A 25,564-nucleotide genomic window follows, 5' to 3' on the forward strand; every position below is an offset into this window, starting at 1 on the left:
TCACAATATCGAAGGAATTTATCATTATCACGATTTACTTTAAAAACATTGGTTCAAGCATTAACTGGAGTTAGTTGAATAAAAGTCTCACTGCAATGATAATAAATATCAGAATGAAACTACAGATTTTTGAGGTACATGAGAAAACGTGTTGCGCTTAATTTCATCGATGTTAATTACATTTATTCCATGCTGAAGCTTTTGTGCAGTAACAATCAAAGCATGACGTCATCAAAACGTCAGATGAAGTGTTGTGTTTGTAGTTTCCGTAAATATAATTGTGAATTCTTTGGTGACTATTTTAGCTATAATAATGATAATGGTACTGTTTCATTGAAAAATAACACAAAAAAAGGATGAAGTTCAAATTAATTAGTTATAATCAGTGCTTTAACCCTCTACTTAGAGTCTACTAGACACAATAGTTGGCACTCTTTAGCGTCGCCTCGCGGAATAGATCTCTTTAGAATACGCTTTTATAAAGCTTTCAATCAGCGAGTTAAGCCACTAATGTACGATTGTTTTAAAAAAAATAAAAGTTACCATACAAAATGGACTCAAAAAATAGGCTACATCTATTATGAAATTTGTGCTAGCGGATTTTTGCATAGCAGTTAAATATTCATTACAAGAATCCATTATTATATTTTGGGCACGTATATATACGATATATCTACCCAAAGCAAAATCTCCTTTTACTTCACCCCCACGCCGTATAAAGTTGTTGATAATTCGCGGTACTATAAGCATTGCAGGTTCATATACTCACGGTTAGCCTGCCGAATGGTCAAACCCAGCGTTTCACAACCGGACAGGAATTAAATTTTACTGTTGATTTAAATTTTACTGCTTTAAACCTGAATAAATAGATTTTATTTGAATATGCAGCGTCTCATTTTGTGTCCTAAAGTGCCTGATCTTTCTTACAATCGTATGTGATGTGCAACCACGACCACACCGCGAAACTTTCCCCGTCTTATAAAACTAACCCCAACTTCATACCAAGGTGAAAAGTATATCAAAGACACTTTTATTCTTTAATTGTATTCAACGACTTTCATATCGAACGAATACAGATGCACATTTAAAGGTAATCTTGAGCGCATACACATCGTGGCACCTGAAAAATTTATGATATATATACATATTTTATAATATATTAATCTAACATTTATTATCATTTTGCATTTCATTTTTTTATTATCTACAATCTATTTCCCCATATCTCATTGTTTATACGTTTTACTTAGAGAGAAGTTACTTACAAGTTATAAAGCTACAGTTATATTATATATTAGTATTAATTTTCCCAGTGAAAATAGACGAAAGTTGAACAAATTCAACTAAATGTACATGTTATTAGTGCGATGGTAAAATAAAATAAGGATACAAATAAGTTGACATTTACTTCGTATTGATTCCCCTTGTATACTTGAAATACAATGATATCTTTGCATTTGCATTTATCTGCACACATATGAGGACTTGATGGTGTGATACTTAAAAATGAAACAAAGGTGAAAATTTATGAAAATACATCAGTAAGGTTCATTTTGCGATTATTGTACACACTCAATTTTTAAAACTAGTTTATCTGAGACTACAAGTCCAATCTCTGGAGATAATTGATACCTATGGAATTGTCACAAATAAAATTTTGATTTGAATTAATTAGATTTGTTTTACATACTCCTCATTCGAGGAACTTTAAATAACTATATTTTTTCCTAGAAATAATTAAAATATTCTAGGATCATTGCACCCTCTACTCAAATCAAATGTCCCCAGAACTGAAACGTTTCGTTTTCAGCACATTCTTAATTTCCTTTTTTTTTAATAAAATTTACGTTCAAGTCTATTGGATTCAACCATCTTTAGGTACCAATTATTTGAATTCGATTAGTTTATAGCTAATTATGTTTTTCAAAGCCGAGAACAACATGAATTTAACAAAATGATCTAGCGGGGTATTTCTTCCCAATAATCATTCAAGTAACTCAATGAATTAATCCGTTATTCAAGTGCGAGTATTGCAAAATACTTTTACTCGCATTCCTCATAAAACTGACATTTTTTCATGAAAATTACTAGAGTTAAACTTCGCATAATTATGCTTACAGGCAACACGAAGCTTGTAATAATATTTCATTTCCATCCGGATCCCTTTTAATCACGTCACAAGTCTGCTGCATGCATTTAACACTACTCTCTTTACACGCAGAGTTGAACCACCTAAAAAAATTTGAAACTATGATAGTAAAAATTCGAAATATTTCACCAATTTTTAGAATTATCAGTTTTTTATTTCTTTACTTCTCTCAAATGATATACAGCGCGAACTACGTTTTCGTTACGATTACAACAGTTTTTTAATTAGTTTTTTTCACTAAATTGAAATAAATCAACAAACAAAACCCAAAAATAGTTTTAGCAGTAAATATATGAGAATACACAAACAACTTGTGCATATTTGTATTTGCTTCTCTAGCAATGAACTGAAATTTTCAATAAAATAAATTTTCCAAAATCATATATATATATATATATATATAAAATATACACAGATAAATGTTCCGTCTCTCCATTATATGTATTTATATGTGACCGAATAATCAGTTTTTTCGCGAGTTGGCGCTTACAAACTAATTTGCATATTCAAAACCATCATTATCCGTATGCACTTCAATTACTGCGCTCAAATGGTTTACAGCGCTACAGTTTCGTTACGATTACAACAGCCGTAATACGGGATGATTCCATTGTAAAGTGGATTGAGGCGATCGTGTCATTATGACATATTGTAGAATGCACGATGAATCCTAATATGTTTAATTGAAGTGTGATGAATCGTAGTTTACATGTTAATTTTTCCCGAAGTATGTGAACCAAGATGGCGGACACCGAATTATGTAAACCAGGTTAGGCCATAATGTCAGGTACAATTACTACGGGAGTCACTTGGCTAGTCCCCGAACTCCTAAGAGAACTAAAATGAGGACAATTGAAAAAAATAAAGCTTTACACTAATCTGGTACACATACTACGTTTCGATGTCCTTCATCTCGGTTCACATACTCCGAGAGCACCGGCGCAAGAGCTGCATGCGGCTCGCGCGCCGCGGGTTGGCCACTCATGGAATAGATGATTAGCGACAGTTATGGAAATAAAAAAGAGATCGATAATCAGGAAACGGGAAAATCAATGAAAAACAGTTCTTGTTAATGAACAATACACAGTATTTGTTTAATGCGCAAAAGCAAAAAAATACAAACATTATATAGAAAATGGTGAACAATATCCATTCTGAAATGCACGAGTATTTCTGCCATATAGATCAATAATGATTTGGTTATTTTATATTTCCTAATTTTTTTAATGTACAAAGAAATTTACAATATAGGAAAGTGAATAAATAAAGATATACCCGCGGAAAAACAATTATGCAAAACAATGAGGAAAGAGTAGATGATGCAAAAGCTGAAATATACTTACTTCGGCTGACATCGGCACAAATCACAATACACCGTGCTAGCAAACCCTGAAATGAATAAAGCCACAAAAATGCGGACCATTGTATTCGTTTTGTATCTGTAATAAATTTCACGTATATACTTGAAAAAATAAATTGTGGTTTTAATCTGAAAATATATCATCAATTCTATTTTATAACAGAGTCGAAGTTCTGGATTGATCGGAACAATGTTAATTTGCAATTGTATTTTAATCTTGTATTATATTTCTGTATGTTTTCTATATCAGATATTAACAAGATTCCTAGTTTTACGTGATTCAGGTAAAACAAGAAATTTAAACTTAATTAAAAAATAGCTTAGTTTACTGTGTCTGACACTGTTGAGTTTTAAGTATATCAGTGCGAAAGTTATATCACCTCGCAACACTCTAATCTGAACCTGTCTGACGTTACAATCCTTCTGCAAACTATTGTGAATTCTAACCCATATAGGAATTATCTCGGCACATTCATTTTATTTTTTGTAAAGCTAGCATAAGTTTGTATTACGTATATATTTGTAATCTGTGCTGTATTGTTCAGAAACGCGTTTGCAAGACTGAAAAAAAACAGGTTTATCTCAGTATATCCGGACAAAATTAGCAAGCAAAATTTTATCTTTTATCGCATCTGCAAAATGTAATGAACATAAATAGTGGTTCTTATATACGCACGATATGTTTATAATTTAGTCAAATATTTGTCGAATAAGATGTTGTACTATCGCGCTGATTTGCGTCATGATGGTCATTATTTAAGATGTTCCGATTCTTTTCTACGTCGAGAATATTTTCCAGACACATCAGTCCTCTATGAAACAATATTGAACGTTGCTGTAGTAACTTTTCAAAATCTGACAATTAAAAAAACTCAGGAATCAGTATTTTGAATTCGATTTCCCTATACGTATAACACGAATGGCATATTTTACCTGGCGTTGAAGGAACCAATTGACCTATTGATGCGATGTACGAGTCCACACCCAGTTTTTCTTACTCTGGGCATGTACACAAGCTACCTAGAAACAAAATAACTAATAATTGAAATGTTGGAGTATTTCACAACTTTTCAAATCTTACACAATCGGAGTTTCACACTTCAAAATGGAATTAAAAATCGAAGATTATACATTTTTGTCACGATCATAAATCAATCTTATTAGCAGGTCTTGTGCCCAACATTTTGAAACTTTCTTCAGGACGAATGAACCTTGTTGATAAATTATTGGAAGCGTTAGGTGAGAAAGTACTTTATCTCAACAATGATCCTATATTCTAAGTTAACAAAAACTAAGTAAATTACAAGCAAAGCTTTTTTTCTATAAAAAGATAAAAAGGAGTGTTTAAAAATTTTGCCAGAACCAGCGAGCTCGAAAAAAAGCCTTGCTCCGAGATCTAATCATATATAATAAATAAACTATTATGGAGGACCAAAAATATTGACATGATCATGAATAATTAAATTCAGAAGCATATATTGTCATATATATTCGATTCATTTCAGAAGCATACTAGTTGTTTCATGTGTTTTTGACTGTTCACTGAAAATAAAATTGGTTCGCGTGTTGATGCTTTTCGTCCAAGCATGTATATATTTGAATTAAAAAAAAACTCGGTGTTTTGGTATACGTCCACTCCAATTTATGTTTTGAAACTGTTCTGTGAGGGTGTCTTCATCGTAACTTATTATAACATATTTTCGATTTGATGTTTCAAATTCTTGATTTTTCAATTTTATTAGACCAGTTAACCTGCTATTAGGCGTTCTCATCAACCAGAGTGAAGGTCTGTGATAAAGAAAATATTTGTAGATTAAAAAGATTGCACGGAGGAACCGCTCTTGTCGTGTTTGATGGAATAAACAGATATGACACGCCTTCAAGCGTTCATCTATTCTAAACACTTTTGATAGTTACCCTGGGGATGCCCTCACAGAACGGTTTCAGAACACAAATTGGAGTGGACGTATAACAAAGGGTCAAGTTTTTTTTTTAAATATATGCTTGCAAACTTAATTATTCATGATCATGTCAATATATTAGGTCCTCCATGAGAATTTATTCATTATATGTGATCAGATCACGGAAGAAGGAAACTAGCTCGTTCTGGCAAAATTTACACTCCACTCCATTTTTTATAAAAAAAAGTTTTGCTTGTAATTCACTTAGTTTTGTTAACTTCGAATATATGATCATATTTGCAGTAAAATAATTTCTTACTTAACGCTTCTAATTATCTACCCATAAAAACATTCATCCTGATGAGAGTTTCAAATGTTGGACACAATGCATAAGACCTGTTAATAAGATTGATTTATCATTGTGACAAAAGTGGATACTCTTCGATTTTCAATTTCATTCTTAAGTGTGAAACTCCCATTGTGCACGTTTTAAAAAATTGTAAAATACTCCAACATTTCAATTAATAATATTTTTTCTCTATGTAGCTTGAGTGCATGTTCAGGGTAACAAAAACTTGGTATGGACTCGTACATGGTATCTATAGGTCGATCGGTTTCTTCAACGCCAGCAAGTCATTCCTTTCGTGTTAAACGTATATAAAAATCGAATTCAAAACACTGATTCATGAGGTTTTTTTTTGATTGTCAGATTTGGCAAAATCACTAGAGCAATGATTAATATTGTTTCATAGAAGACTGATAAATATTCTCGACGTAGAAAAGAATCGGAACATCTTGAATAATGACCACCATGACGTGACGCAAATCAACGCGATAGTACAATATCTTATTTCACAAATAGTTGACTAAATTATAAACATATCGTGCGTATATGAAAATCATTATTTACGTTCAATACATTTCGCAGATGCGATGAAAGATACAATTTTGCTTGGTAATTTTGTCGGGATATACTGAGATAAACCTGTTTTTCCAGTTTTGCAAACGCGTATCTGAACGATACACTACAAGTTTAAAATATTTGAAATCAATGATAGTAATAGCCTTCAGATAAAAAAAAATCAATTTTCAACCACTGAAAATTTTAAAGCAATTAGTCCAGAATTCGAAGAGAAAAGCGATTTTATGGTGACGGAGAAGAATATGAACAAGAACAACAGCATAATATCAAAACAATCCATAGGTCCACTCACGTGTCCCAAAATAGCTTAGTTTACTGTGTATGACACCGTTAGGATCAAAATATATCAGTGCGAAAGTTATATCACCTCGCAACACTATAATCTACGTATGTTCGACGTTACAAGCCTCCTGCTGTTGTGAAATCTTAACCAAATATAAATTATGTCGGCACATGCATTTTTTTATTTGCCAGGAAACATAAATTTGTATTACGTATGGTAGCACTGTGAGATTCGTTTTCCTGACAAGTAAATGATTTGGTTTTGTGCTGGCACTCCTCTTTTATTTTGATCACGTGCTCATCGAACGTCGGTGGTGTGTAATGAACTTCTTGCTCAGGAAACTCGGAAGATTTTTGAGGTTACCGGTACGCGTAATATAGTGAACTATACTACTTCGCTTGGTGTCCATATATTTGTAAACTGCGGTTATTACTGTTATGATACCATGGTAACTCGAATCAGTTGGTATCTCAATCAAGTTGAAACAGAATCGCGATAACAACTGGAAAAGTTCAAGTTCAAAATCCCTGCACTCTTAATGAAAAAGGTGAGAATTTCCACCGAAATATTTGGTTCACAAGGGTTTCAACCCGTTTCACCTGTTGGGTATGCGTTTGACATTTCCATCCAAACAAATCCCCCCTCAACTAATAGAGCGTTAAGTCCAACGTTCGCTGTACCTATATAATCGCACCTTAATCGATGGCAAGACCATTTATCCTGCAAGCTTGGAAACGTACTATAATAACCACCTAAAGCTAGCATGAAAGGTAAATCATGACAGATTCTTATAGGATTCATAAAATTTATTAAAACCATGAATATTGAGCAAAATAGACTACTAAAGGTCACAAAAAAAAACAAATACAATCGTAAAGACCAAGTCAAGTTACGTTATTTTTTTGCTAATTGGCAATTCTTCATGCTGTGATGGATTTCAAGCTTTTTCTTTTCCTTAGGGTACTTGTATATCGAAAATCCAGTAACAAGAATCCGTCATTGCTATTGCTTTTGCGTAATTCAATCTTTTTCATCAAAATTATGATCTAGTGATAATCCAGAGTTCATCATTGGAGTTCATCAACAATTTACAAACACAAAAAAAATAGATTAGCTTGTCTTTTGCAGTAGAAAAGAGGTCACGTTTTAACTTGGAACATATTCTATGAAAATATTTAAACTGAATTGGAGATCTTGTGTAATGACCTTGTGTAAGGAATTTATGATATGACTTGTTATATAAGTGGTGAACAGCACAGACTAGCGTTTTTCAGTCTGTCTTCTTATCAGGGAGTTTGAACCATTATAGATAAATGAATAGGCAAGATGACTAATCGCTAAATCGTTAAATCAAACAGGTTTAAAAACTAGAGGAGAAGACCTATGCCCATTACCACGTCACCGGATGTATAATAAACCAGATAGATAATGCTGAATGTCCTTTTAAAATCAGAAGTCTTTTGCTCTCAGCAAAGTGAATATAACTCAAGTGAAAAGTGAGGACATACATTGGTAACGGTATAAGCGCTTGTGTGACGTTACACACGCCTGTCGATTGTCAATAATCGGATCAAACTTTCGCAGCGGTAAAACGAATGAGCATTCTACTGAAATGAACTTTCCGCAGATGTTTCTCAGATAACTCGGCTCGGAGGTTTGGGGCTCTGTGCAGATCGTAGGATTAAGCTTGCCATCGCACTCCTAAAAATTACCCTGCGTAGGTCGAATCCTGTGAAGGGGTAATTATGTGCGGGATAATTATGGGATTCTTCAACGTCGCAGGATGGTTCATGCCACCACTGGTTCGTTACGACTTCCCCATGCACCATCAAGTCCATGCGCCTGAATAATATAACTGACAAAATAATCTCATAATCGACGTTACCTGGTTGAACAGGCAAGAGGTTCGTCGTAGGATTAAGCCGTCTTATTAATATTCCTGTCCCCGAAAAAAAAATATGAAAATCCAGCTCAATAACAATCGCGCGGCCCTTGATATTGCGCTCCGTCAGCATGTACGAAGTTGAAGTCATCCATCTTCATTCGATGAACAAACACCCAATAGGAACAAAAATATTAACAAATAGCAACACATTTTACTATATATAATAGTTTTCGGATGTAAGTATCGCTACATGCACAGAACTTATTTTGGCAAACTGACAGAACTACATCACAAACTACACTTCAGAAACTTTCAACCAGGTGTACATTGCGAGAACATATTAGAAAATATATTTCATGCATGGAATGAAAGATAACGACATATAACAAGGTTACAAGAATAATGATATATCTTCTCATATCTTCCGGTATACAATTCGATGCTGGGCATTCTATACCATTCTTTTTCGTAGTATCCATATATATACATTATTACTAAAATTACAATCAGACTGAACAAGTTTATATTAATTTAAGCTTTATAAAAACTAGTATTAGCATATTAAATGGAAATTATCCAGTTAGGACTAGGATTATGAAGGATTTGAAATTACAACAAATTAAGATGGAATAATTATTATTCCACCAAAATAGATGAGGTGGAAATGACAAAAATATTCTTTCTCAGTTTCAGTGATAGTTAATAATTGTTGTAGGAAATTTATCATTTATCAGTTAATCATTTATTTGACCTGGTGAATACCAGTTGATCCTTCATTTGACCTGGACTAATTATTTGGTAGAGTTGAGTAGAGAGGGTCTTTGTTGGGGTGGAGATTCTAGAGTTGGTCTAACTTGGGCTGGTGATTCTTCAGTTGATCCATTTTAAGTTTTGGGCACGTATACATAAGATATCTTTATTAGAGATATGGTCTTGATTTTACGCACATGCAATTGAATTTCCTCCTAAGCTACTGGCTGAAAGTGACTCATCTACGCCATTGAACAATTTCTTTCCACTCTTTCTTGCATAAAAATACATTTCGGATATTATCCACAATAGTTTGTTTGTACAAAACGAACCCAATAACAGCAAGAAAAAAAGAAATCCGACGCACATTTCAATCAGTTTTTTGTTTAATTAACCTACCAATTACAATCCGTTTCAAGTCACCGGCTTTGCAGTCTGCCTTTTGTCTTGAGCCTTATTGGTGACAATTTATTTTGTTTTTATAGTTACTTCCGTTGACAAACTTGACAAACTCATATTCTTCTGAACCCACTTTCAAGGAAATTAAGATGTAGTCAAAAAGAAAATATTTTGCCTTTTCAGCTTATTCTTTGTAAAACTTCTACTGGTTAGATGGCACCACATCCTCTCTTCTCCAAGCAAAATCTCTTTTCACTGTTTAACAGTAGAATCAACACTTGGGTGCATTTTGATCATCTAAAATTTTTTACGGCCCCACGCCTTGTTGTTCATATTTCGCGGTACTATAAGCATTGCAGGTTCACATACTGGCGTTCAGCCTGCTAAATGGTTAATTCCGACGTTTCTTAATCGGGCAAGAATTCCTCGCTGAGGAAATTTTAATTTTTTGAGGGAGGAAAATTTACTCAGCTTCACAGTAGCCACAGTCACTATTTATTGCCCCAGTTTATTTTTTAAATTGAATTTCACAGTTTTAAATCTGAATATTTTTATTTGAATATGCGTCGTCTCTGTTCGTGTCCTAAAATGCCTGATCCTTCCTACAATTGTAAATGATGTTCAACTGCGTCTAGCATTCAAAACTTACAAGCCTTCTAAAACTAATCCCAACTTCATGCTAACACAGAAAGTACATCAAAGACACTTTTATTCTTTAATTGTATTCAACGACTTTCATATCAAACGAATGGAGATGCACATTCGAATGTATCTGGATCAGTAATCTTTAGCACACACACATTGTGGCACCTGAAAAATGTATGATATATATACATATTTTATGATGTATTAATCTAACATTTATTATCATTTTGCATTCAATTTTTTTTATTATCTACAATCTATTGCCCCCTATTTCATTGTGCATACTTTTTAATCATATAGAGAAGTTACTTACAAGTTAAAAAGATACAGTTATATTATTAGTATTCATTTTCCCCAGTGAAAATGAACAGAAGTTGAACAAATTCAATTAAATGTACATGTTATTAGTGGGAAGATAAACAAAAATAAGGACACAAAAAAGTTGACATTTACATTATATGGATACCCCTGGTATACTTGAACCACAATGCTATCTATGCATTTGCATTTATCTTCACATATCTGAGGACTGGATGCTGTGATACTTAAAAATAAAACAAAGGTGAAAATTTATGTAAATACATCAGTAAGGTTCATTTTGCGATTATTGAACACACTCAATTTTTAAAACTACTTTATCTGAGACTACAAGTCCAATCTCTGGAGATAATTGATACCTATGGAATTGTCGCGAATAAAATTTTGATTTGAATTAATCAACTCCTCATATCAAATCAAATTAATATACTCCTCATTCGAGGAACTTCAAATACCTATATATTTTTCCTAGAAATAATCGAAATATTCTAGGATCATGGCACCATCTACTCAAATCAAATGTCCCCAGAACTGAGACGTTTCGTTTTCAGCATAGCCTTTTTCTACGTTCAAGTCCAATTGATTCAACCATCTTTAGGTACCAATTATTTGAATTCGAATAGTTTATAGCTAATTATGTTTTTCAAAGCCGAGAAAAACATGAATTTAACAAAATGATCTAGCGGAGTATTTCTTCCCCATAATCATTGAAATAACTCAATGAATTAATCCGTTGTTGAAGTGCGAGTATTGAAAAATACTTTTTACTCGCATTCCACATAAAATTGACAATTTTTTCATGGAAATTACGAGATGTAAACTTCGCATAATTATGCTTACTAGCAACAAGAAGCTTGTAAACCTATTTCATTCCCATTCGGATCCCTCCTAATCACGTGACAAGTCTGCTGTCTGCATATTACTCTACTCTCTTTACACGGAGAGTAAGACCACCTGAAAAAAATTTTGACACTATGATTGTAAAAATTCGAAATATTTCACCAATTTTTATGAATTAATTTTTTAATTTTTTTACTTCTCTCAAATGGTATAAAGCGCGAACTACGTTTTCGTTACGATTACAACAGTTTATTAATTAGTTTCTTCACTAAAATGAAATAAATCAACAAACAAAACCCAAAAATAGTTTTGACAGCAAATATATGAGAATACACAAACAATTTGCGATTACAACTTGTGCATATTTGTAATTGCTTCTCTAGCAATTAACTGAAATTTTTAATAAAATAATTTTCTAAAATCATTTTATGTATATATAGTCCGGCAGATAAGGGGCCTTTTTGGGCCCAACCTTGGTTTCAGACATAAAGTTTTTTTTATTTATGAGTATTCATCTTGGGGTCATTGCCCATCATTTCTACATGGGTGTGGAGTTTGCAGCTTTGAACAATTATTTCTACGGCTTGATATTTGTATTAGTTAGTGTTTTTCGTCAAATCTGTGCACCCTCATGGCGCACAACCTGAACCCTAACCTGTTAACACTACTGTGTTCAGGTTGTGCGCCATCTTGGTGCACAAACTATGGAAGCACTAAAATTTACTAGGGAATAAAGTCAATAACTTTTAGGTACTTTTTGAACCCAGCTTTGGGTCGCGACCCATATATATTCAAATACTGTTGAAACATACGGGTAAAATAAAGAGTACTACTTCAAAATACCCGCTTTAGTTGCAATTAACAATACAAGACTGCTAATGAAGTCGGCAGTGGTTCAAGTTGATATACACCCGGTGTAGAACAGTCAATTATTTGTTAGCAAGGATTGTTATGTATCGGGAAGATTACGACGATGCAGTGAAAGATAATGCTATCACGAAAACAAGAATGAGAAAATTGCTACATTTCATAGTATATATATTTCCCTGGGAAAGAATGTAGTTCATTCTTATGTTCCATGCTTTTCAAACTGCCAAAGACTCTCAACACTTTAGCTTCTCTTCTATAAAAATACATTGTTATTATATATTCGCATTTCCATCTATTTGTTCGTGCTCCCAGATAACCGATCAGTGGCCTATCATAAACTAAAAAAGGCGACCGTGCTTCTCTTGCCTGTTGTCATGCTGTCCCTCGAGTTCAATTCCAACAAAAAATTCACGAAAACGGGTTTTAGATTTTATGATTTCATTAATATTCTCAACAATGAATGATATAAGGGTGGTAAAATGCCAAGGTACTCCAACAACATGATCATGTTTTGCAACTTACAACCAATATTTTGTATGTAACTTTGTTTGACAGAGCCTCAAGAGGTCTAACTACAAATATCAAAAATGTGAGGTTAAAAAGCATTACATGAAGAATGGTAAAATAAAGATCAATTCACCAATATCTACTTAGAACTTAGTGATGTGCATCTGTTAATGTTTTTATGTGTTTTAGCGATTCCTAGATATATTCGCGCTATCGCATCTGAACAGCGTGGAAAAGTTTATACCTATCTATGCACTTGAAAAACTATGTCAGATGAGCGTCATATTATCGAATATCAGTAAAGGAATAGTGCAATGGGAAAAGACATATATGGCGTAACTTTCAGTAATATGCAATCAAATAATCTTACTGTATAGAATATATATTTAAAAAAAACATTTCGTCACGCCAACCGCAGTCCGAAACCTTTTGTCTCTGGCTGAGCTTAGATACCAATTGGCACTCATGTAAACTGGTAAGAGGCACGCGATGGAGCAGATAATATGAGTATTCACCCCCCAGCTGTCATTTGAGTGGGTACTGCTGTTTTTATTAAAGATGATACTGATCTTTTTGTATTAAAGGTTTACTGGCATCACCGATTTGAGGATGTCAAGTGATGGATATAAAGGAACCAGTTGAAAACCAACACGCAATATTTACAAAGCTTACTTCCAACATGCGGTTTGAATGTACGAAAAAGCTGAAACTAGTATTCTTTAGAACAGCATACAAATTCTATGGAATGAAATCATACACAAAATCTCGTCAAAAACCCATAGCTCAATAAACAAATGGAATTTGATGCATGTGCGCATTACAACGTACAATCGAAGCACGCAGGGAAATGTGTGTGATGTACTAGTGATCTAAATGTTTGACTCAACTATGTGGGTATAACAGGTGCACATCTCGGTTTCGCATACGCATACCTTCTATCTTCACAAGAATATATTAATTTGGACAAAGTCAATACTGCACCTGAAAGGTTCCGGTTCTTCCAAAAGAAAACACGTTACACATCCTTAGATATCAGTGGATGGTTTTACCTTGTTTGGAGTGAAAGACGAGGTCGGATATTCCAATTCATTTCAACTAATAAAATATTTCCCAAGTCCCTAAGCTTTAAGCAGGAAAACGAAATGCCCGCGGCAACACAAATGTAGTTTGAAGAACGCAAAAAAGTGGCTAGATGCTGTCGATGAATCTTGGCCCATATTAGTGAAATAAACTACAATTTATTCACAACCTGAACATTGTATGTGTACGAGGCTAGGGTCCAGGATTTGCGTCATTTTGGTACTAATACTTGAAATCCACTTAAAAAAATTGCTCAACATCATATACTCCACACCCACCTGGGTATCAATATTTATGTCATCGACATTATATCTAAACAATAAAAAAAACTTTATGTCTCAAAACAATGTTAAAACCCAATGGGATCGGCCTGGTCATAAAGGGGTACCCTGTGTCATAATTTGGGATTATGGCTAAATTAAATGTATTTTGGGGGGTCAATAGTATTTCATAGTGGTCTGCATGTGAACAAAACCAATTTCAAAACTCAAAAGGTTTGAGTTTAAATTATCCATGCTTGATCCGAGTGTTCTTAATTACGGTGACGTCATCATATTTTTTTATGTATAATTTTTATTTTGTAACAAGGTCAATTTTATTTGTATGAGTATTTCAAAGCTTAAAAATAAACAAAGAATCTGTTGTTAGTTGAAAACGAAGTATTTTGAACGCGCGAGCAACGTTCTCCGACTCATAATAAACAAACAAAGATACCAGACAGCACGCGATCAAATGCTCTTGGATAAAACGAATATCACTTCACTTACAAATCCCACTCTTGTTTTATTTTAAAGGTGACGTGAAGCTCTTCTAAAAGAGAACTCTTTCTCTTGCATATCAATCACGTGTCGACCACAGCGTTAAAAGTGAGAAACTTTTTCTCGAAATTTTTTGAAATTTCTCTCTTCTTACCGGCGTACGGCCGTACACATTTGCGCTACGTAATTTGGGCGCATTTTAGTGGAAAGCGAAGAAAATAAGCTTTTTAAGGACACATTAATGATGTTTTTGGCATTTTGGTTGGTGAAATATTAAAAAAATTATAGAGGGGTGTCAAAATGACCCAGGAACACCGGTGGTTATTAGGGCCCGATTCTGCTGGACTAATATAGAATATACAAAGATGTTCCGTCTCTCCATTATATATATTTATATGCGACCGAATATTCAGTTTTTTTGCGAGTTGGCGCTTACAAACTAATTTGCATGTTTAAAACCATCATTATCCGTATGCACTTCAATTACTGCTCTAAAATGGTTTACAGTGCTATGTTTTCGTTACGATTACAACAGCCGTAATACTGGATGATTCCATTGTAAAGTGGATTGAGGCGATCGTGTCATTATGACATATTGTAGAATGCACGACGAATCCTAATCTGTTTAATCGAATAGATGATTAGCAATAGTTATATAAATAAAAATGAGTCCGATAATCAGGGAACGGGAAAATCAATGAAAAACAGTTCTTGAACAATACACCGTATTTGTTTAATGCGCAAAAGAGCAAAATACAAACATTATATAGAAAATGGTGAACAGTATCCATCCTGAAATGCCACGGGTATTTCTGCTACATAGATCAATAATGAATTTGTTATTTTATATTTCTCAATTTTCCTAATGTACAAAGAAATTTACAATATAGGAAAATGATTCAATAAAGACATAGTCACGGAAAAACAAATATGCAAAACATGAGGAAAGAGTAAATGATGCAAAAGCTGAAATATACTTACCTCGGCTGACATTGACACAAATTACAATACACCATGCTAGCAAACCCTAAAATGAGTAAAGCCACGAAATGGCGAATCATTGTATTCGTTTTGTATCTGGAATAAATTTCACGTATATACTTGAAAGAATAAATTGTGGTTTCAATCTAAAAATATTATGAATTCTATTTTATAACGGAGTCGAAGTTCTGAACTAATCGGAGCAATGTTAATTTGCAATAGTACTTTAATCTTGTATTATATTTCTGTATGTTTTCTATATCAGATATCAATAAGATTCCTAGTTTTACGTGATTTAGATAAAACAGGGATTTTAAACTTAGTAATTAAAAATTGCTTAGTTTACTGTGTCTGACACTGCTGAGTTTCAAGTATATATCAGTGCGAAAGTTATATCACCTCGCAACACTGTAATCTAAATCTGTTTGACGTTACAATCCTTCTGCAAACTATTGTGAATTCTAACTCATATTGGAATTATCTCGGCACATTCATTTATTTAGTATATCCGGACAAAATTGTATCTTTTATCGCATCTGCAAAATGTAATAAACATAAATAGTGGTTCTCATATACGCACGACGTGTTTATAATTTAGTTTAGTCCAGCGGATTAGACCTCAAATATAATAGAATTGTGCACTTTTGGATGCAAGAATGAAACTTGGCACACATGTACAGTAGCATCTTCTGCTTAATTTTGGATATGGTGCCATCCATAAAAATATCTCGTTGCCATGGAAACGAGGCATCATCCGTATTGCTATCCAAGTGTAAGAAACATTTTTAGGAAATAAGATTTCCAAGATAAGTAAACCGATGTGTATTTAAGAAGTGAGGAATATGATAAAAAGTGCATTTTGACAATTGCCCTGGATAACAGAATACCTGATTACCATGGAAACGAGGTATCGTTATCGGCCAAACACGATTATTAGTCGCAAAACCTGAACGCTAACCGGAACACAAATACTACGTTCATGTTGTGCGCCAACTTGGTGCACATACTTCTTGAGCTCCATCATCCCTACCATATTATAGTTGATCAATATGATACCCCAGCCAAACTACGCTTGGAAAAATTACCGTGTTTTCACGCATCGACTGCACCGAATTAGCAATAAATTTTCATAATCAATTGTAAATTCTTTGTTTATTGAATAAACAGATTGGTACTGATTTCACCTCGCTTGTTACAAACTTGGCTTTGTTTTGGAGCAATTCCTATTGTGTTCGACACGAGCGGGAAGTATTCCTGTTATTGTCATGAACCACAAATTAAGCTACATTCACTTTCAAAATGTAATTCCTTTTGTGCTCAATCAACTGCCATTGTCAATGGTATATTTTTTTAAACTCATAGCCACATACAGCTGGTGAAAATATAAAATATATATGAAACAAACTTTTAGGTACATTCTACTCTTCCATATATTGCCGTTGGCTATCTGTGTCGTGTGAAAATAGTAAATATCTATATTGCCCTTCTAATAATCAGAATTCAATTAACAATAAACATTAATACTACTTTCCTCTCGAAAATCGTGTGCACTAAGCTCAAACAAACCTTAATATATTCACTACATTTTATAAGACTGCAATTCTATTGAATACCAGGCAACATACTGTTCTATATCTGTCACAATGATTGTGATCGCGGTGCTCAGGAAATGTGTTTTCGACATTGTTATTTAACGGTAATAAATTCGGCGGATCGATATAATAAATAGCGGTTTAAGACCGTAATATGTATGGAATAATATTATGTGTACAAGGATTGAGATTAGATTATGAGAATCAATTTTATGGCTTATATCTTGACAGGTTGGTGGACCGAAATAAGAGAAGGGAAATGTTTTCTACTCGGCGTAGTTTATCTTACCCCAGCAGGTGTGGGAAATCACTTTCCTGAGGGGGTCCAGTTACAGATAATAGACTTAGTTAGGGGGCTATGAAGTGAAGTGAGCTTTATAACCGTATCTGCTGATTTTAAGCTCCTGTGTCGAAAATTGTTGACGAAAATCTTATATATATATGTTTTGTTCAAAAAAAAAAGGTCTCGTAATGTTATATTCTCCTAATACCAGGAACCCTTCATTACAAATTAAGCAGGCTGTTGAATATTGTCTTTAAAAAATACGTCTCTCCATTTCTTATTAAAAACGTCATTCGGAATCCACATTGCGTTTCCCACTCATACTGATGGATTTGTTAGAGCGGCTGGCAAATTACGGCAGCTGCAGAGAGAATGTTGGTAGAAAAATAAGTACAAACCTAGACTGAGGTTTATATAATAAACAGCATAATGTAGCAATCAGGTCATCTTGGATGAGTTTTAGGTATATGTGGCTGGTTTTCCACATTATTTACAGGTGCAGATATAATACATGGGTATATCTTAGCCGACGACTCGTTAGTTTAAACGCAATCTCATGAATCAGTATTTTGAGTTCGATTTTCCTATACTTATAACACAAATGGCATATTTAACATGGCGACCTATACAAATCCATATCCAGTTTTTGTTACGACGTAGACATAAGTTACGTAAAAAAAAATAATTGATATGTTGGAGTATTTTACAATTTTTCAAAATTACACAATCGTAGTTTTACACTTCAGAATGGAATTAAAAATCGAAGATTATACATTTTCGTCACGATCATAAATCTATCTTATTAGCAGGTCTTGTGCCCAACATTTGAATCTTTTTACAGGACAAATGTTTCTTGTTGGAAAATTATTAGAAGCGTTAAGTGAGAAAGTACTTTACCTCAACAATGATCATATATTCTAAGTTACCATAAACTAAGTAATTACAAGCAAAGCTTTTTTTTATAAAAAGATAAAAAGAAGTGTTTAAAAATTTTGCCAGAACCAGCGAGCTCACAAAAAATTCTTTCTCTGAGATCTAATCATATATATTAAATAAACTATTACGGAGGACCAAAAATATTGACATGATCATGAATAATTAAATTCAGAAGCATATGAATGAATTCAGAAACTTGGTATGAACTCGTACATCGTATCGATAGGTCGATTGGTTTCTTCAACGCCAGGTCATGCCATTCGTGTTGAACGTATTGGAAAATCGAACTCAAAACTCTGATTCATGAGGTATTTTTTTTCGATTGTCAGATTTGGAAAAATACCTAAAGCAATGTTTAATATTGTTTCATGGAAAACTGATGTATCTGAAAAATATTCTTGACGTAGAAACAATCGGAACATCTTAAATAATGACCACCATGACGCAAATCAACGCGATAATACAATATCTCATTTGAGAAAAATATGACTAAATCATAAGCATATCGTGCGTATACAGGAATCACTATTTACGATCAATACATTTCGCAGATGCGGTAAAAGATACAATTTTGCTTGGTAATTTTGTCCGGGCATACTGAGATAAACATGTTTTGCAAACGCGTTTCTGAACAATGCAATACAGGTTTAAATATATACGTATCAATGTGTTCAAATTTTGCAGGATATTGCTCAGTGGTGTTTAATCGCGATTGGATTCATTCTAGCTGTAATCTTCGTTGGTGTAGACACAGGTGACCGAAATATTTTGGATGGATCACAAACTAGTTTTTGTGTTATATTTTAGCAAGAAAATTTTTGTAAATTTATCAGTTTGAATAGAAAAGCTGTTGAAACAAAACAACACGAGAACAATATTTTTCATTTCATTTCAACTGAATGTAAACTAGTAAGATATATTTGTAGACAAGATATTGGAAGGTAAATTTGGTCCTAGAATAAATAGTTTGTAAAACCTGTTCCTTTTATAAAGTGAATAAAGCTTTTATAAGTTAGTGCATGATTGAATATTTAACAAAGCATTGGACTAATATTCGTTTTTTATCAGCCATATTTGGTACTGTTTTGTGTACGTTTTTATATGAATATAAAGTACAAAGACTACTATGAGATTCTAATATAGTTTCTGGGTAATCGGCACAGTCACGAAAAATCAATAAGGAAATGATTTCTGTCAATTCTGAGTTTGGTTTGATTATACTTTTCAATTTTTAGTGCACCGGGCATTGATGACGTTTAAAAGATATCCATTTTTTTAGACAATACCCTGACATTGAATATGCCTTCAGCATTTTATCTGCCAGGCTGCAACTATTAGTTTTTGAAGCAATTCAACCAAGTGACATCAGTAACTCCACAACGATCACATGTTTTTTTGTATTAAGTGGATATCAAATTCCAACATTATTTTCTCTTCATTTCATTTATCACGCTTATCCATGAACCTTGACACAATATTTTATAGGTCAACTTTTATTTTTATAAATTTCATTCATTTTATGGCGCCATTTTTATTTGAAATATAGTTCCACGATCCGGCATATATAGTTTGCATGATGCGAATGAATTTCACCCTACGCTACTGGCTGATAGCGACTCACCTACGCCATGGAACAGTTTTCTTTTTTTCTTTCTTGCAAAAAAATACATTTCGAATATTATCCATAATAGTTTGTTTGTGCAAAGCAAACCCAATACTAACCAGTAAAAAGAAATCAGACGCGCATCTCATTCATTTTTTTTGTTTGACCTACCAATTACAACCCGTTCTAAGTCACCAACTTCGCAATCTGATTTTTGTTTTTTCCACGTTGGTGACTAATTATTTTGTTGTTATAGCTACTTTCGTTAACAAAATTGACAAACCCATATTTACCTTTCCTTTCAATCATAATTACTATTCAATTCCCTATTTTTTTATTTTGTAAAGGAAAATTTACAGCTTTAAACCTGAATAAATATTTCTATTCGAATATGCAGCGTCTATGTTCGGTCCTAAAATGTCCGATCCTTCTTACCATTGTTTGTGATGTGCAACCGCGTCCATTATGCAAAGCTTTTCAATTCTTCTAAAACTAACCCCAACTTCACTCCAACGCGGGAAGTATATCAAAGACACTTTTATATTTTAATTGTATTCATTAACTTTCAATTCAATAGAATACAGATGCCCGTTTAAATGTCCTTGGATCAATATACTTCCAAACACGTACATTGTGGCACCTGTAAAAACGATAATGTAAATAATGATATATATATATATACATAATTTATTATGTATTAATCTATTATCATTTTGTATTTAAATTTTTATTATCTATGAGCTCTTACCCTTATTTCATTGTATATACTTTTCAATTACAGAGAATTTACAAAAACGTTAAAGAAGCTATATGGATATTACTAAAGTAATAATATTTCCAGTGAAATTAGGCGAAAGTTGAACAAATTCAATCAAATATACATAAGTGTTATTAGTGCGATGGTAGACAAAAATAACGATAAAAATAAGTTGACATTTACTTCATAGTAATTGCCCTCGTATTCTTGATACACGATTCTATCCATGCATTTGCAGAATTCTCCACAACTCTCAGGTTCTGAATTGGGACTTAAAAATAAAAAAAATATGAAAATTTGTCGCAGAATAATGTGCCAACAACTAAAATGTTTCGTTTTCAGCACATTCTCAATTTACTTTTTTTTTAATAAAATTCATTTAAAAATGTAAAAAAAGATAATAACGTTCTAGTGCAGGAGTTCTCGAAATTTCAGTGTTATGGAGCCCGTGAAAAGGGTGGCTATTATTTGCGGAGCCCCACAATAAGTAAACATATGTTATCTTTACGATATTTAGCCATTTATCCACCGTAAGGGCTAAAAAAACAATGACATTTTCACCCTCGAAATACAAGTAATCACGCTTCTTATATATATATACCTAGGCTGACCATCTACAAAATTAAAATCGTTACTGGAAATACAACAGATTATTCGACCATTCCAACAGAAACAGACCGAATACACTGACTATGATTTGTGATTGATGATCGATCAGTTGCAAGATGCTTCCAGCTAAAAACGTTACTAAAATTCAGCATTGCTAGTTTATTTATTAACTACTGAACATTTTCTAATATAGGGTTGAATAAAGCTAGAAATAAATCTAAATTTCGCAAATAAATTATACTAACTCTGGACATTTGTCACTTGACAAACATAGAAAGTAGTGTAGAAATGTGGAAACGAGGCGAAAATTGAAACATAGCGTTATCTATTGGAACTTACAGATAATGTCATATTTGAATTAATAACGTGTTGCCACATTTCGACGCTTCCGTTGTCAAATTTTATTAATGCAGTTATTTCATCTTTGAACAGATTCAAAATTAGCCAAGTCAGTAATTTAATAAGTACACGAATTGCTCGCGGAGCCATAGGTTTCTCTCACGAATCCCTGCGGCTCCGTATGAAGCTCTTTGAGAATCTATAAATTGAGCCATCCCTAAGAACTAAGTATTTGAAATTGATTGACATATAGATAACTATTTTTAAATGAAACGATCTATAGGTTTATTTCATCCCAATAGTATTCAAAATACCTCAATTAATTAATCCTTCACTCAAGTACGTTGAAGAGCTTTAACAAAAATAGTTTTTACTCGCATTCCGCACGGAAATGACAATTTCTTCATGAAAATTGCAAGAATTAGAACTTTGCATAAACCTCGCATAATTATACTCACAGACAACAAGTAGCTGGTAAGCTTATTTCATTCCCTTCCGGATCGTTTTTATTCACAAAACAAAGAGACCGTTTGCATTCTTTCTGCGATTCACACTGAAAGTTCCGAAAACTGAAAAAAAAAAAATTAGGATTGTGAAAATTCGAGATATTTTACTATTTGTAGAATTATGCGGTGAAAATTAATGATGATATGGATGAAAAATATATTTTTCTAAATTGAACTAAATTAACAACTAGAAACCCAAGAATATTTTTGTACAGTAAATATATTACACAATACAAACAATTTTTGATTGCAATTTTCGCATATTATTTCAGCAATTATTTGAAATTTTTAATACGATAGTTGCCCAAAAGCATTGTATAGATTAGAATATACCAAGATAAATGTGCGGTCTATCCATTTTTTGTATTTATATGTGACCGAATAATCAATGATAAAACAAAATTGATGTCTTCTCACATGTTACTCCAAAAATGAATGCTTCCTAAGACCCTTATATAATTTACCATTGTAACATTATTTATGCTTACTTTATTTGTACGTGTTTGGCGCTAATTTACATGTTCAAAACCACCATTTTCATTTGAAATACTCAATCACGTGTCAATATAATGTATCGGCAGCAAATGTTAGCCCGGTCTATCAGCTTTACCAGATTGAATGCAAAGCATGAGGAAAGCGTAAATGATGTAAAAGCTAAAAAAATACTTACGTCGGCCGACATTTGCACAATTGACAGTACACCAAGCTAGCAAACCCTAAAATGAGTAAAGTCACAAAAAGACGAACCATTGTATTCGTTTTGTATCTGTAATAAATTTCACGTGTTTACTTCTAAAGATTGTCAACTTCTTTAGAAAAATACTACAATATTATCTTCATCATGTTTTGATAAAGAGAAAGCGGACGTCTAATTTATAAATTTAAAGTTTGGGCAATCAGGATTGGGTAGTCAGTCGCTTGAAAGTTTTGAGGCCTATTACAATATATACAGCAAAACTAAATTGTGTCGTCAATATGAAAATATTATCAATTCTATATTCCATAACGTAGTGGAAGTTCTTGATCGATCGGAACAATGTTTAATTAGCAATTGAAATTCAATTTTGTACTATATTTTTGTATGGTTTCCTTACCAGGTATCAACAAGATTCATAGTTTTACATGATTGCGGTAAAACAGGGATTTTAACTTAGTTATAGTAAAATAGCTTAGTTTACTGTGTCTGACACTGTTGAGTCTCAAGCAGTGGTGAGCTGTAGCCGCAGCGCACCGGAACGGCGTTCCGGTTGATGGACATTTTACTGCATTTGAGTTCTTTTCGTTGAAATAAAATTATGCTACATAAAGTCTAGTTTCTCTGGTAAATTCAGTTTTGTTTATGTTTTGTTACATCATATTAACTAAGTCTTTTTACGTCACATCACGCAAATAATAGTACAGTAGTAACGTGTATTAGGTGTTTCCCCGACCTTTAACCACATGAATATCCATTCTATACTTTTTAAATAATAAGATTTGTATTGAATTGCTATGACTACTCTTGTAATTTTACACAAACATATTTCATTTCTTCCCAGTTCATTGCAGTTCTGTAAACGTCCGCGTCGTGTTGTGAATATATTACATTTTTTGCGAATTAGGTGCGTTCCTGTTGTTACAATTTTTCCAGCTCATCACTGGTTTCAAGTATATCAGTGCGAAAGTTATATGACCTCGCAACAGTGTCTAAATCTGTTTGAGGTTACAAGTCTTCTGCAAACTAATGTGACATTATCAAATATATATGAATAATTGAATTTGCTAGTATATATTGCTACATCTTTTCGATTAATCTCTGAAACATAACAGGTGTTTTTGATACAACTATTCGCTAAAAATGAAACAGGTTTGCGCGTTGATGCCTTTTGTCCAAGCATGTCTTTATGGTAACGCATTATTACATATTTGCAATTTGTAGTTTCAAATTCTTGGCTTTCCAATTTCTTATGCCAGAAAACCGCTATTAAGCGTTCTCAACATGCAGAGGTAAGATCCGTGATAAAAAAAAAAAATTCAAGATTGAAATGATTTGCACGTAAGAACCACTCCTGTCCTGTTTGATGCAGTAAACAAATGTGACATGCCTTCAAGCGTTTATCGTTTCTTCCCTCGCCACTACACATATTATTGATAATAGGCCACGTCTCGTCAATCGATCTCATGTGTTGTATACAAAGCCTTTCTTTGCTGTACTTTAAATATATTGGGTTGTATGTTTGGTCCTTCTGTCCTTAGCATACCCCTGCTGTAGTCTATGGACATTTTTCGCTCATTGGCTTCTTTCCAGATGTCTTCATATAAGTCAATCAATCATGGATGAACGATTTATGATAACCGGGGCCCCTGTTTCGGAAAACCGAGTCCATATTTGCCGCTTTCAGAGAGACGGTGGTCTTTGATCCTTGAGGAATTAAACCAGACGTATCAATGGTATACCCAAATGAGTTACATTCGACTATTTCTATAATTTCTTAAATTGTGACTGGACTTAAAATTTTATATTTTCATGAATTTTTTATTTTACAAAGGACATGACATTTTTTCCATTCTATTTAGTTCAAATACCAAGAGTTGTTTACAATGAAAACATAAGCCAAATGATGAGAACTATTTTTCTTAATAAATATGCGCCTGTACCGATTATAAAAATTAATATGTCGTTAATGACCGAGCATTTTAAATCACTATTTACATATACTTTCACTCTGTTGTTTTTTTATTCGAAATAAAAAGAAATAATCAGTTGTTCCTTGAATTTAGTTGCTGTTGTATCACAACCAAACAATTACAGATATTTGCTTTTCTCTGTGGTCACATTTGAAATCTCTGCTGCCACCATGCGACTAAGTAGTAATCAATCTTGAATTTTTGAATGTGACAATGTTACAATTGATTGATCACAAATGGTGTCGCAGATGGAAGCTCTTGGGCTCAACCCTAAAAAATTACGTCTCCTTCAAAATGTCAGCTACTTTCATATCAGGGGTTTCTTGTTTGAAGTAATGTTTTGAGTGGAGTGATGAAACGCCCAATAAAATGTAAACTGGAAAGATTTCGATTTTCCTGAAAATATTTTAATTTTTTAAAAGATAGATAATTTTGCTTGCTAATTTTGTCCGGGTATACTGAGATAAACCTGTTTTTTCAGTTTTGCAAACGCGTTTCTGAACAATACAATACAGGTTTAAATATATACGTATCAATGTGTTCAAATTTTGCAGGATATTGCTCAGTGGTGTTTAATCGCGATTGGATTTATTCTAGCTGTAATCTTCGTTGGTGTAGGCACAG

At 33.2% G+C, this 25,564-nt stretch overlaps 2 protein-coding genes across 2 annotated transcripts; both read right to left on the reverse strand.

Annotated features, from left to right (window-relative positions):
* Positions 1-10,246: 10,246 nt before the first annotated feature.
* LOC120338072 (uncharacterized) lies at positions 10,247-16,430 on the reverse strand. The gene is made up of 4 exons (XM_039406004.2): positions 15,649-16,430; positions 11,453-11,566; positions 10,748-10,838; positions 10,247-10,459 (listed from the first exon to the last, which is right to left on the reverse strand). The coding sequence occupies exons 1-4, from the start codon at positions 15,726-15,728 to the stop codon at positions 10,427-10,429; spliced, it is 318 nt and encodes a 105-aa protein (XP_039261938.1). The 5' UTR covers positions 15,729-16,430; the 3' UTR covers positions 10,247-10,426.
* A 4,149-nt stretch (positions 16,431-20,579) lies between these two features.
* On the reverse strand, positions 20,580-23,052 carry LOC120338519 (uncharacterized). The gene is made up of 4 exons (XM_039406537.2): positions 22,944-23,052; positions 22,226-22,336; positions 21,003-21,090; positions 20,580-20,702 (listed from the first exon to the last, which is right to left on the reverse strand). The coding sequence occupies exons 1-4, from the start codon at positions 23,021-23,023 to the stop codon at positions 20,670-20,672; spliced, it is 312 nt and encodes a 103-aa protein (XP_039262471.1). The 5' UTR covers positions 23,024-23,052; the 3' UTR covers positions 20,580-20,669.
* Between the last annotated feature and the right edge of the window lie 2,512 nt (positions 23,053-25,564).

The sequence above is a fragment of the Styela clava genome, chromosome 10 (assembly GCF_964204865.1).
Source record: "Styela clava chromosome 10, kaStyClav1.hap1.2, whole genome shotgun sequence".
Lineage (NCBI taxonomy): Eukaryota > Metazoa > Chordata > Ascidiacea > Stolidobranchia > Styelidae > Styela > Styela clava.